The sequence below is a fragment of the Protopterus annectens genome, chromosome 3.part0 (assembly GCF_019279795.1).
Source record: "Protopterus annectens isolate FY-2018-M chromosome 3.part0, PAN1.0, whole genome shotgun sequence".
Classification (NCBI taxonomy): domain Eukaryota; kingdom Metazoa; phylum Chordata; order Ceratodontiformes; family Protopteridae; genus Protopterus; species Protopterus annectens.
The window spans coordinates 514,224,137-514,239,110 of NC_056731.1; the positions used below are offsets into that span (position 1 = coordinate 514,224,137).

A 14,974-nucleotide genomic window follows, 5' to 3' on the forward strand; every position below is an offset into this window, starting at 1 on the left:
AAGTAAAAAAGGCAGCAGCAAAGAAATAAATGTCCAATGGGGCACTTATCTGAAAGCTGACAGCAACCAACAGAATCAGGCAACAAACTGATGTACTAGTCAAGTGATCCGAATGGCAGCAGAAAAGTTCTGAGGATTGTATGTGCAGATGTTCTTTTATGGCTGATGTTGTCAGCACATATGTGTGATGTTCCACATACCCTGCAGTAGCTAAAAGCTGTTGTATGCTGGCCGGATGTTGGGTTGCTTGGGTGGGGGACACCCACATGAAAAGAATACTGCAACACTGAATAGCAGGACATCTTCTACACAACAACTTTAATGCAATATTTAAATAAAACAACCAGTAAAGCTTATTTACATTGCCATCATCAACCTTAACACATTCCTTCCGCACAGAGTGAAATGTCATCTTTAGTCATCGCTGTCACTCCCAGATTCACTCAGCTGCAAGTCATTTCCTGGAAGAGAAATCAGGTAGATTTCACTACAACTGAATAGGCATTACTGCTTAATTTTCTGATTGTAGTGTAAGTGTGATGAATGTAGGACATTTACAGGCAAAATAATTATTTACATTTGCATTTGTTGTATTAATTTGAAAAATCATCAGTCTTGTTTTCTCCACCTTCCATCTACTCTTTGTTTCTAGTGATGTGTCATTAAAGATCAAAGCAAATAACATGCTTAGATGGACTGTGTAGGCTGCCACACAAGAAATCAACTTTAATAATTAACAAATAAACAATTACCTTATGATCACTTGTACTTTCAATATGACTTACCCATTGTTGGTTCTTTGCCCTCAAAGGTAAATGAAGCAGAGTTGCTAAGTTGCACAAAACCCACATTTTGAGTGCATTAATAAATATAATCAAAATGAGCTTCAAATATTTTAAAATACACTGTTAAAAGGAACAAAATTCCGTGGCATACAAATTTTGGTCATAGTTATGTGGCTGCCATAAAATTTAAATTTCTTTGGATAAGTGCATTTTGTTGCCATAATTTCAACCCTGCAGTTAATATCTTATATGATATAGTTAACAGCATTTCATTTTTCTTTTACATATTTTCTGGAAGGTAATTCACTACAATTACTTTTATTATATTTATAACATACTTTCAACCACCTAATTTTTAAATATGGAAAATGGTGGTCATGGAAATATCAGTTACAAAGAAGGAGACAGAGTTATCAACTGCTAAACCATACTGAAAACTAATATACAGCAACTCTAAACTATCTGCTGCACAATATATTCATATCACATTCTGCAATTAATAGGCATGTTAATAGTTCAGCAGTTCCACTTATTTAATGAAGTCTTTAACTAAATGATGTATTTTTCAGAAATACATGCAGCAGAATAGTATATTGAGTTTTTCCACTTCTTTCAATTTGATTAAGTTGAACTTTTGACGTTCTGTTCTTGTATGTTTATTTGTATTGTCCGGCCTCTGATTCAGATTGTAACTGAAAAGGGTCCTTACACTAGTTCATTTCTGAGCAAATTATGTTGAAATTATTGAAAGATCCAGGAAATCATTCAATTTATATCAGCAAGGTTTTAGCCCCAGGAGGTCAACTCTAACTTACTTGAGTTCTACAACGACCTGTCTTTAGCACTTGATTCTATTCTGTCCGTTGGTGCTGTCTGTATGGATCTAGCAAAGGCTTTTGATGTGCTTTCACATAGGTCAATTGGCATAACTCTTAGGAAATATAAATTTAATCTACTGCTGATTAATTGGATTAGTCAAAATGGTCACACGCAATGCATCTCAATTAAACGTCATCTTTCTAAACCACCTGCCAGTGCTATCAGGAGTTCCGCAGGGTTCTATGCAGAACCCTTTTCAGTTTAATTTGGATTTCTCATCAAGTCCTATTAATAAACATTGCTGGCAACAAAGTTCGCTGATGACTGTAAGGTGGTTTAATTACTTGACTACAATGGAGATTACACACCTATAACACAACTTTTAAAACAGTTTTCAATTTGGGCTGAGCAAATCGATCTGTAATTTAGTACTAATAAATGTGAAGCAATGTACGTTGGAAGACCAGTTGTTAAACCAAAGCTGTTTTGTAATGGAGCTATTTTACGAGACTAGATCTGGGAGTGGTAATTCCTTCTGACTTTTCATTTCCTAGTCATATAAATAGTATTAGAAAACATACCTTGTATCTCATTGGAGTTATTTTTAAAACAATTTCTTTAACAGACGATTCAAATTTAGTTATTTTGTACAAAATTTACATCCGACCTTTCTTGGAACACGACAGCTCCTTTTGTATTTATAATAGAACTTATGTTGCTCTAACTGAAAAAAAAATAGAGGAAGTTCACAAAGTAAATATCTTTTGTCCATTTCTATTCTCCAAGTCTTTTGGGATTCTAATACCATGACATGAGTGGGCCCAATTCCTAAGTTAAAGTATGATTCAAGTTCATAAGATTAGTATTGTGTCAGTCTTTGATGTTAGTCAAAAGTGCTCTTCACAGCACTAGCAATATGTCCAGAACTCCTGCAATTCATACAGAGTTACATGTATTGGTAACATATCTAAATATAACTGTAAATTCTTTTTTATGAGACCAGTTGCTCCTATTATTATTGGAACTGTGTATCCTTCCACATTGCCCTCACTTCTGCCTGCAAATTCTGGTATTTTATGACTTTGTATCTCTTTGTACATACTTTTAGCTTCTATGGTGGGCTCCTATTCTTCTCTTATCGCAGGCTGTGTCTGGGGAAGTACAGCTTCTGTGGGGTTTTCTTCGTTCAGAAGCTGCTGGAAATCCTCCTTCCATCTGCCTTAGATGTCCTGTGGACCAGTAGGCAGGTTGTTGCTGACAGCCCTTTTGAAGGGTGTCTATCTTTTTTATCTTTCTGTCTTTGCTTGGAACCTGATAATAGTTTCTTTGTGCCACCTACTGAGTTACTTTCCAGAAGCTGATAGAGTGCCTCCAATGCCCTGTTTTTTGCCACTGCAACTGCTTTCTTAGTTTTTGTGTTAGCCAACCAATATTCCTTCCTTGCCTGGTCCGTTTTTTCTATCTCTGACTTTTTCCTGCACTCCTTCTTTCTTTTGATGACTTCCTAGACTTCTGCATTCCACTAGCTTTCCTTATGTACCTTATTTGCATACCTGGCTTGGCCACATATCAGTTCTGTAGTCCACACACATGCTGTATTGAGGTGCTGCCATTCTTCTTCTTCAACTCCACTTACTCCCTTCTCCTCCTCTTCTTGGGGTTCTATAGCCCTGAGTAATTCTTTGAACTGTTGTACTTTCTCTCCAGTCAGCTTCCAGGTCTTCAGACTTGTCCTCTGTTGATTTCAGAGCTTTCTCTGACCACTGCTTGCAGCTGATTGTGGCAAACAGTGGTTTATGCTGTGGGCCAACTGTTTCACTGGAGATGACTTTGCAATCACTGATTCTATGCCAGTGCCCTTTCCTTTCTAGGAAGACGTTTACCTGAGTTGCATGTTGCCACTCTTTTAAATGATCTTGTGACTATCTCTTTCTGAACCTTATGTTGGTTACTATCAAGCCATTTCCCAGACAGAAGTCTAGAATGGCCTTTCCTTCTTTATTCCTGTTGCTCCGCCCATGTGGACCGAGGCAGTCCTCATATCCTGTTCTGTCTGTCCCGACACATGCTTTCAAGTCACCCATTATCAACACCAATTCATGTTGTCCTGCTTTATGTAGTAAGTCCTGCAACTGCTGTATGAATGCACTATTTTCCTCATTATCATAACCCTGCTGTGGGGCAAAGGTTGAGATTATCTGACTGCCATGAGTCTTTCACTGATTCTGATGATATCCCTCACTGCCTTCTAAAACATCTCTCTCACCACAATTCCCACACCATTTCTAACCTGGCTTCCTCCTGAGTAGTAGACACTGTCTCCCAAGCCAAGTGTCTTTGCTACACTGCCCTTCCATCCTGTCTCTTGGATACAGAGGATGTCCAACCTCCTCCGTACCATCATGTTATCCACTTCCAAGCTCTGTCTTGTTAGTAAACCTACACTGAGTGTAGAAATTTTTAGTTCATGTTTGGCAGGTTGATTGGTTTTATGTCCAGCTTTCACTTGAGAGAGCTATGCCAGGTAACCCAGGCTGGGCAACTGGACACTGGCCGTCCACTATCTTATTGACCCAGGGCTGCTTGGCTTTATGGCAGGTACACACTGCCAATAGGAGCACATACATTTCTTTCATCATTAGGATAGTTTCCAGGAGTAGGTCAGGTCCTTAACCCACATATTACAGCAAACAACCCATGCACATTTGGCAACATTAATTAGCATGACCAAATCACCTGGAGACATATTTTACACTGCTGAGTGGATAGCCCTGCCACAGTGCACAGTCTGTGATCCGTGTTCTCCTATCTTGAGGATACTGCGCACCACAGTAGATGCCCAAAGTGGTTGGTCTGTACAACTCTTCCCCCTGTAGGGCACCATGTAGAGTCTGTGCTGCTGCCCACAGCTCCATTCATTGGTGAGTTTGAGATGGAAACACTCAACATGTTTTTTGGAGGTGGGTAGAGCACCACAGAGACACAGGGAGAACATGCAAACTCCAAACAGGCATTGGCTGTAGGCCTTGATCGAACCATGTACCTTGTGCATGGGAGGCAAAGACCTTAACTATTATACCAACTGGTTGTACTTATGCCAACTGGAGAAATGACTGCAGATCTATACATATAATCAATTGCGAGAAGCTCCATACCTCCTTCAGAACAGGGAATCTATAACCTTGTTATACATTGATTTTTACAAATCAACTTGATAAGCATGAAGCATTTTTCTTGTTTTCCTGTCTAAGTGATCCAGTATCTTTTGGGGCCAGTCAATCACTCCAAAACTGTAAGTTAGAACAGGATGAGCAAATTGGTTTATAGCTTCAACTTTGATCCTGGATGTCAGGGCAGATTTCAGTATTAATTTTAATCTTCTAAAATATTCCTTACTAAGTTTTATTCACATTTGTTCGTGTTTTACTGTTGATTCTGCATCAGTTCCCAAATATTTATACACTTCCTCTTGCTCAAGTTCTTTTATATCACATTCCTGTCCCAGACTCCTATTTTGTTAGTGCTGCAGCTTTCCTGCTTTAAAGGTTGCTTTTGCATATTTATCGAGACCAAATGACATTCTTATATCATCTGATAAAGTTTTGACCAATTGCAGTTGTGCTTTCAGTTCCTCATCTGATGAACTATACAGTTCTAAATCATCCAGAAAAGAGGATTAGAAATCTTTACACTTTGTTGTTTTCTGGGAACCAAATTGTAGCCATGACCTAATCTGTTAAGTAGACATCTTTATGGGTTAAGTGCAACACAAAAGAGCAGCGGTGACAAGGAGTCACCATGGGATAGCCCCCTTTGAATTTTTAATCCTGGGATAATAATTTGTCCTTTATTACAGCTTAGCTGTAAAGTGGTTTGACACTGTTTCACGGTTACTATAATGTAATCGATCAATGTAGGGTGTATCTTACAGATATGTAAGCACTCTTTTATCCATGAATGTGGGATGCTGTCAAATACTTTTTTGTAGTCTATCCATGCCATATTTAGATTCTTCCCCTTTTTACAATTATCCATTATGACTTTATTTAACAACAAATGATCTAATCCATATGACTTTCTTTTGTTACTCTTTTGTTCTATTTCCATGATTGAGTTTTCTTCTAAATGACTATAAACTCTGCCGGCATCAATTCCAGTGTATAGTTTACACAGTGTCAGAAGGCTAGTTATTGGTCTGCAGTTTTTAGGATAACTTGTAAGTTCATTCTTAAAGAGGAGTATTGTTTTAACTGTTGCTAAACAGGTCAGCTTCTGTTCGGGGGGCACATATAAATAGTTCTTACTCATGGCTAAATCTTCATGTAAAGATGTTAATACTTTTAGCCATAAGTTATGTACTGCATCTGAGCCTGCGGTTTCCAATTAGGAGCTTTTTTAATTTTGTTTCAGTTTCTCTGTCCGTTACTTCATTCTATTTCATATCCTGTACATTTTAACTTCTTATTCTTTCTTTTACTTCTTCTATCCATTCAGCATCTTTGGTACGTCCCACAGGATCTTCATAGATATTGCTCCAAAAAGTGTCTATTTCTTCTTTTGTGGTGTTTATATTCCTTTTGCCTTGTTTCCCAGTTCTCTATAAAACGTTTTTTGGGTCATCAATAAATTGCTTATTTAGTACCTTTCCTTTATATTTATCGGCATATCTTCTAAGTTTTTCTGCCTGTGCTGATATCTTTAGTTTATTATTTGGAATAGTGTACGACAGATCCTGGTCTGTTCTGATACAGCACATTGCTTTTATCATGTCTTGTTGTGTCTTTCGGCTTTTCCCGGTTAGGGGTCGCCACAGCGGAACTCCGGTCTGCTAATGATTGGTAGTTGATTTTTACGTGCCGAGTTACCAGCCCTGATGTACAACCTTCAACGAAGGTACGCCCATTCACGCATATCTCCAAGCAAAGACGCTCTAGCTGAGAATCGAACTGGACAGCGTCTTACTGTGAGTAGACAACGCTACCGCAGCACCACCACCGCGGGTACATTGCTTTTATCATGTCTATCTTTCTGAAAATTTTTGATCTGTTCCTTCTTCTGTAGTCTTCTAACACCAAAACTTCTAATTGTTTTATAGTTTTTGGTATTTGATAGCATGATATAATTTGATTTCTCCCCTTCCTTTCCTTTATTGCCCTGTGTTTTGTTGTAACAATTTGTCTGTTATTAATGTAGCTGCACAGTAATATATCCTGTTTACTTCTGTTATATCGCATACATTTCTATGCACATTCTTGATTACTGTTTCATTTGTTTTATCAAACTTCTAACATTTTGGGTCTTATTGACTTTCTTTAGTCTCTTTATTTCATTGATCTCAATGTGTCTATCCATTTCTATTAAACCAAGCAACTCTTCCCTTAGATCATTTATTTCTAAACTAAGGGCAGTTTCTTTGTTCTCCATTTCCTGTGAGCATTCTACAGAAAGTAAAGGAACATCTTCCTGTGCCATATTCTCTTTATCTTCATTCTGTCATCCATTGCATATGGGAACTCACTGGCCGATCACTCCACAACAGAGACTGCATCAGAGCTGCCACAGTTTCCTGTTCCTTCCCTTGCTGTGAAACTCCAAATGAACTTTTGTACTGGTTTACTAATGATGGCTCCAAAATATCTTCATATGGCAACTGATCAGATGCTTCCCACACCACTGGTTTCTCCTTAATTTAGAGATTCGTTATTGTATCATGCTGCGATGCTGTCAGTTAGATTTTCTACACTAAATCTTTCACTTTGCGGGTAATCCATAACTTCAGCTTCTATTTCTTTAACTTCTCCATTACTAATCCTCTTTTCTACTTTACCCCTTTGTTTTCTTATTTTTTGTACTGTAAAATTTTCCATATCCAGATGCCTTTGCCTGTATTTTTGTACTGATTAGTTTTGCTTTCTCCTTTGCATAAATATTGCACCATGTTAAATCTTTTTCTTTCCTATGCCCATATTTCTTCTTCAGATGTCTCCCACTCCTCCTGTTGCTCCTTACTTGGGGAAATCATTGTTCCATCATGCTGTGATATAACCTGTGTTAGACTTGCTTACACTAAATCCTTCACTTTGCAAGTATTCTTTAAAATGAAGTTATGTACTCAGCGTTATGTTCCATCTGTGTTGTCCATTTTCATACTTCCTCAACCTGTGGGTTTGGTTCCGATCCTCGGAACTGACTTGGCCGCTACTACACCTCTTGGGAATCAAAAACCTCTCGAGCTCAACCTTTACCCACAATGCACCTATCTCAATTACTTCAGATTGGGTTTGCTGATAGAAACAGAAAAAAGGTTTTCATGGAGACTATATCTGGAACTGTAAAACTATACCAAAAGGGTAACAATCTATCAATCCTCCGTTCTTCCAGAAATTAAGGGAAGAATGTTGGAGGGTGGGGAGTTGAGGAAGAATGAAAATGGACAACACAGATGGAATGTTATGGTGAGTACATAACTTCTTTATCTGATATTGTCAATTTTCTTTCTATTCTCATCCTGTGGGACAGAGTTCCCAGCTACCTTATATTCTGGGTCGCCTCAAGGAAGGATGTCCCTAAGTGCCATTGAGCCGAATGATGTTCTACCCCTGGAAACCAGATCCAATATGTAATGAGTAACAAAGGTATGAGGAGTAGTCCAAGTTGCTGCTGCACAGATATCATCTATGGAAGCTGTACACTGGTATACAGCTGAAGTTGCCCTGGTTGAATGGGCTCGCAAGAGTTTTAACAAGGGAATGCATGACTTGGAATAAAAAAAAAAAAAATGACATACAATCAGTGAGCCATCTGGCTAACGTCACTTTGTTCACAGGTTTTCCCAATCTGGTATGCGAGAAGGAAACGCATAATTGGTCTGACTTCCTGAAATATTTTGTTCTGTTAAGATAGAATCTCAATTGCCTGTGAACATCTAGCAAATGTAAACAATATTCACCTTTGTTACAGAAGTTGGGGAAAAACACTGGCAGGTTAATACATTGGTTGATATTGGTCTCTGAAACCACCTTAGCTAGAAATGAGGGGCTGGTTCTGAGCAAGACTCTATCTTTGTGAAAGACCAGGTATGGTGGTTTAGAGGATAAGGCTTCAATCTCTGAAATCCTTCTAGCAGAAGTTACTGCCACTAAGAAAATAGTTTTCCAAGACATGAACTTGAGATTGCAATCATTACCTGGCTCAAAGGGGGACTGAGTGACTGCTTGCAATACCAAATTTAAGTTCCATGGAGGAGTAGGAGCTTTGTAGGGCAGTTTTAAAAGAAAGGCACTCCTCAAAAACGTTTTACAAAGTTTGTCATAAGCAACTGAGGAGCCTTGATAACTAGTTTGAAAGTTGGAGATATCTGCTAACTGGACTCTGATCATGGAAATGTGACCATCCAGGATTTGGTTCACCAAACTGACTTGTTTAAATTGCTGAGATCCAAAATTGGACTCCAGTCCCTTGTCTTTTTTGGCATTAAAAATAACCTTGAATAAATTCCGGATCCTCTCTGGTCTGGTGGGACCTCTTCGATGACTCCTTTTTTCTAGACGCTTTTGTATTTGCAGTGCTGCCTGTTCCCTTTGCCTGGGTAGAACATCTGGGATTTTTTTGCAAATGGATGGAGGAAGGGAAAATGGCGTAATATATTTTCTAGATATTATCCTCTGTACCCATGTATCTTGTGCTATCTGTAGCCAAGCTCTCTGGTGCAGGGACCAGCAACCCCTGACTGCCTCTAGAGGAAGACAACAGGGCTTCCTTTCAGGAACACTGAAAGGGTTTACCAAAGAAGGAATCTCTGTAACCTTGGTTTTGCAGGTCACCTCTGCTACAGAGGTGATGTCTTTCATTTGAGCTCCCTCCTCTGCCCCTGAGGGAACTACCACCATGTGTGTCCTGAGAACACCCTTGGGAGATTGTGAACCACATTCTCCCACTACTGTGTTGATTCCTACAAAATGATCTTTGTTGAGTGGAAAAATGTATGCCCACAGCAGAAAGAATTTTCCCATCCTTTTCACACCTGGTCAATGTGTCTCTAACTTTAGGGCTAAACAAGGACGTGCTGTCAATGGGGGCATTGATGAATGAAGACTTGAAGGGCTCTGCAAAATCACACAAGCACATCCAAGCGTGTCTCCTTATAGTAACGCCTGAACCCACTGCTCTAGTCATTCCTTCAGCTGTAAGCGAAATGAACCTTACGGAAGAGTTAGAAATACAGGTTAGGGTGGCCAAATGAGAGCTAACAGACTCTCAAACCTCTTCAGAAATGGCTCCTGACAGGATATTTGACAGTTGTTTAATCAAACCCCTCTGTAGTCTGGTAAAGTGTGCCACAATCAAGGACTGTAAAGCAAAGGTTGATGATGGATAAACTCACTTCCCAAATCTATCCATCATCCGAGACTCCTTATTTGGGAGGTTGGATTGAAGAACTTTCCTCTGATAGTTCCTTTTTTGTGGCTGTTGTACGACCATACCATCTACAGGCAAACCTTTCGATCTGAATGGCTTATCTTCAGGGGCAGTGATAATTTTACCCAGTCTCTGGGGAATTGAGTCAATAGCATCAGGGGCCGTCCATGCCTGCTGAGAGATCAACTCAATGAGCTCATTAGTAGGCAGAGTTACCCAAGAAGTAGATGGCTGGGTACAAAATGCCTACAGGTAGGCAAATTCCTCAGATGAAGGAATAATGGGCTTCCAATCACTTATCTGCTTAAGGATTCCTAGGATTCTCCAAAGGAGACATCATCAGGAGAGGACTTTGGGGATCCTTCGCCTTCCTTGAAATCTGTATCTTCTGTGACAGATTCCTCCAGGGAATCAAAGTGCTTCCTCTTGCAATTTTTCTTCCTAGGGACATCCTCATTGGGGTGGTCTGGGGAGGTATCAGAAGAAGATGGGTCTGCCTGCAAGGACACCTGTGGATTTTATACTCGCTTGTCCCAGTGGAGGTAGAGGTTGATATTCTGGTCAAAGATGTGACAAGGTCCAACCAACTGATTGACTGTAGTAGACAAGGCTCTCTCTATATCCTCAAAAGCCAATCCACCCAGTAAAGGAAAGGACCCCAGATCCAAGAGGACAGAACTTAGAACTGTAGCCCCTCCCTGCCCCAAGGAGATTTTCCCTGAGCCAGAAGCTGGAGCCGAGTTAATCTGTGCTAAAGCTCCGAGGAGCAGAGAAGACTCTGAAAAAATATGAGTCAACTCAAGCCCCTCAGAACTGACAGGACAGAAAAGGCTCCAAGAGATCTCCAGTTATGAGTGAGCCTTAGAACTCAGAGCAACCAACGGGTCCGAAGACAAGGATAACTTGGGACCCCACACAGTCTGTACTGGATAGCTCAGAACCGATGTCTCTGAAGTTTCCAATGAACTTAGAGAAGGAAGAAAATGAGGGGGAGTTAAAGACTGAAGTCCGTGACCCAAAGGGGTAGGAACTGAGGTGGTCTCTATCACACCTTGCACCTAAAGGATTTTTCTCACCAGCCTCTCCACGTTGTCTTCAGTAAGACTTAGGGAAGAACAGGTGAACATTTCAGAGGGAGACTCAGGTCATTCCAAAAATGGAGAAGGAAACTTGTCTGGAAAGGAGTCAATGAAAAAAGAGCATTTAGTTCTTGGAATGGAAAGAAATTCCTGTGTTGGCACCAAAAAAAGACTTTTATTGTGTCCCTTCGGAGATGAAGACAAGGCTGGATCCAAAGGCTTGGTTGCAGTACTCCACGGTTCCAACAAACGTGTTGGAACCAAAGGTTTGGGCAATTTCGCTATCGGTTCTGACGGAGCAGACGGAACTGACACTTTTGACTTCTTCTGTCTTGGAACCAATGGAGAAGTCGGAGCCAAAGAGCTTCTCTTTGCCTTCTTTGAAACAGAAATGCCCAATTTACTTACAAGTTTTCTTTTAGATGAAGAAGTCATTCCAGATATGGCCTGACCAAATGAAGATGGAAGCAGTCCTTTTAATATATATTTTTTCTCTCCACAAGCACTAAAGGAGTGACAAATTGAACAGTCCTCCTGAAGATGGAGGGGGCCCAAACAATATATGCAAAGAGAATGTGTGTCGGAATAAGGAATATTTTGGCCGCATTTCTCACAGCATTTAAAGGCCACTGGGCCTTTTTCTTTATCTGCCATTCTGTAAAGAAGTAAACACACACACACACACACACACACACACACACACACACACACACACACACACACACACACACACACACAGACACACACACACACACACACACACACACACACACACACACACACACACACACACACATCATGCTTCTCAACTAAAGAGACTACTGAGAGACAGGGAAGAGGGAGATAAGAAGCTGAAAGGAATTTTTTTTTGAAAAAAGGAAAAAGAAAGAAAAAATATGAATATCAACTATGATACTCAAGAACTCACTGGGTGTAGAGGAAATGGAAGACAGGAAAAATGGATACTAGCAATAGTATCTAAGAAATGGGTAAGGGATCGTTTTCAAGAAGAAAGGAAAAGAAATTCAGAATTATAGAAGAAAACAAATTTGCACGAGAGGATATGGCACCACGTCTAACTTGCAAAGCGGCAAATGAGATCTGAGGTAATTGAGATAGCTGCATTGTGGGTAAGGGATAAGTTCGAGAGGTTTTTGCTCCCATGAGCTATAGTAGTGGCTGAGTTGGTTCTGAGGAACAGAACCGAACCCACAGGTTGAGGATAAAATGAAAACTGCCAACGTCAGATATTCAGCTTCTATTTATTTTAGCTAACGTTTTAGTAATTTTCTCTTCTCTGTTTTCCATTTGTGATCTTATTTTTTATATTGTGAAATTTTCCATATCTGGGTGCCTTTGCCTGTATTTCTCTTTGAATATCCTTGGAGTTGTTTTTTTTTTTTTGTACTGATTAATGCGGCTTTCCTCCTATGTGACATTTTACATATCAAGAAAGATGTAAACTTTTGACCTTGTACTCTCAGCACTATAGACATACAAGGGGGAAGCCATCAATGCTTATAAAATTTGTTTGTGATGACATGCTACAAGTTTATTTATAGTATTTCTTTTTCATTAAACATTACCATTTCTAACTGTAGAACTACTTTTAGAAGTACGTTTATTACAGAAACTACAACTAGAATTTGGAATTGAATTCCTAGTGATGTCAGGATGTCCCCTTGTATTACTTTCTTTAAATATAAATTTGATCAATGGATGGCTGAGAAGGTATATAATGTGACATTTAGTGAGCCCATATACCTTGGTGACCCTTGGGTCTGAAAACTGTAATGCAAACTTATAAAGAAGAAACCAGTCTGGTGGACCCCGGCCATAAGCAAACTTTACAATAAAAGGAGGAGACTTATACAAAAAAAGGCCAAATCTCAAGTAGAAAAATCATCCCCGATCAGCATTAGTAAGAAATTGAGGGCCCTCATCAAGTCAACTAAAGCTACGTCAAAAACCTAAATGGCAACACTCAGGTCTGTTCTGAGCTGGTACAAAATGGAACAAAATACACTGACCCTTCTGACATTGCCAACATCTTGGCTGACAGGATCAGTACAAATTTCTCCCCACCTACAGGGCCTATTACCATTCCAGGGGATTGTGTAAGTCCAATTATTACTGATACGTTGGTTAACAAGGCTCTATCTAAAGCTAAAAACACTGCCTCCATGAGACCAGATGGTGTCCCAGGCTGTGCCATACGCGAGCTCCAAAAGGAATTAACCCCGCATCTTAATACCCTGTTCAGTCTCAGCCTCTCCCCAGGATATGTGCCCATAGAATGGCGCACGGCAACGGTGGTCCCGCTACACAAGGGTGGGGACACAACTGACCCTGGGAACTACCGACCAATAAGCCTGACCAGTCTGATCTGTAAGGCTATGGAGCAAATCATTATGGAACTCATAAATGGAGAGATTGGGAACCTCCAGTCGCTGGACCCCACACAGTTCGGCTTCGTCAAGGGCAGATCATACCTCCTGAACCTGGTGGATTTCTTTGAGACAGTTACTCAGGCTATAGATAAGGGAAAGGAGGTACACATGGCTTACCTTGACCTTGCTAAAGCATTTGACACCATTCCCCATTCAGGTATTATTGATAAGCTCACCAGGCTGGGCATAAACCCTTATGTCACAAGATGGATCGCAAATTGGCTCTCAGACAGATCCCATAAAGTAAGAGTAGCAAGATCTATGTCCGAATCCAGACCAATAATGAGTGGTGTGCCTCAGGGCTCTGTCCTGGGGCCCCTCCTGTTTGGCATATACTTCTCAGAAGTACAGGCAAGCACAGAAGGGCTGTGGCTGACTAAGTTTGTGGACGACTGCAAACTGGGTGCTATAGTAGAGTCTCCGGCCGACATGGAGATCCTCCAGAAGGGCCTAAATGAGACTGATGCATGGTGTCAAAGCCATGGTCTCAAGCTAAATGCAAAAAAATGCGTAGTAATCCCCTTTGGAAAAAACAGAGTACCATAAACTACAACATAGGAGGTAATCCCCTGAAATCTGAAGAAGAAATAAGGGATCTAGGGACCCAAGTAGACAGTCAGCTTTCCTTTGATAACAATGTTGCCAAAGTGGTTAGAAAATCCTTCTATGTGACCCATCTGATCACAAAAGGGTTCGCATCAATATCTAAGGATGAAATGGTGCCCCTCTACTCTTCCCTCATCAGACCCATTATTGAGTACAATGCACCAATTGGAATGTACCTGGCTAGACATCTCTAGCAGCTGGAGAGACCACAGAGGTATCTAACCAAGAGGATTACTGGCCTCAAACAGTTGCCCTATGCAGCATGATTGAAAAAGCTAAGACTGTTCTCTGTTGCATACCGCTTTCTCAGAGGTGATCTCTGTCTAATGTACAGAGCCATGTCCAACCCAGAATTGCTGAACATGCTCCATCTTAGCAAAACCAAATCTACTCGAGCTACACGCTCTAGGGATATAAACCTCAACACAACAATGAATAGAACATGCTGGAGGGATAGATTCCCTTCGCAGAGACTTCCCTTACTATGGAACAGAGTCCCGATCTACATAAGACAGAGCCCCTCACTATCACTCTTCAAGAGGAACCTTGATGAGTGGATGGGTAACAGAAAGTTCACACCGGGGATCACACCAACAGCACTACTAGATAGGGGCCAAGGGTACTAGCTGCTAGTACAAGGGTCTAGGGAACTACTAAAGGGACGATGAATACCGCACAATGTGGCTGGGCTAATATATGCCTTCAGGCAAATAGCCCAGTACCAACCTATGAACCTATAAAAAACCTACTCGGTTAACAAATATTAAATAAATGAAATAAAAACTTATGTTGAATTTGCTAGTCTCTTTCTATAAAG

The 14,974-nt window shown here is 40.3% G+C and overlaps 1 protein-coding gene across 1 annotated transcript in view; it reads right to left on the reverse strand.

Moving 5' to 3' along the window:
- Positions 1 to 214: 214 nt before the first annotated feature.
- Positions 215 to 14,974, reverse strand: part of EAF1 (ELL associated factor 1) — a 488,823-nt gene continuing 474,063 nt past the window's right edge. The window contains exon 6 of the mRNA XM_044064932.1: positions 215 to 461. Coding sequence (XP_043920867.1) covers positions 415 to 461 — 47 coding nt within the window. The 3' untranslated portion in view covers positions 215 to 414. The remainder of the gene's footprint in view (positions 462 to 14,974) is intronic.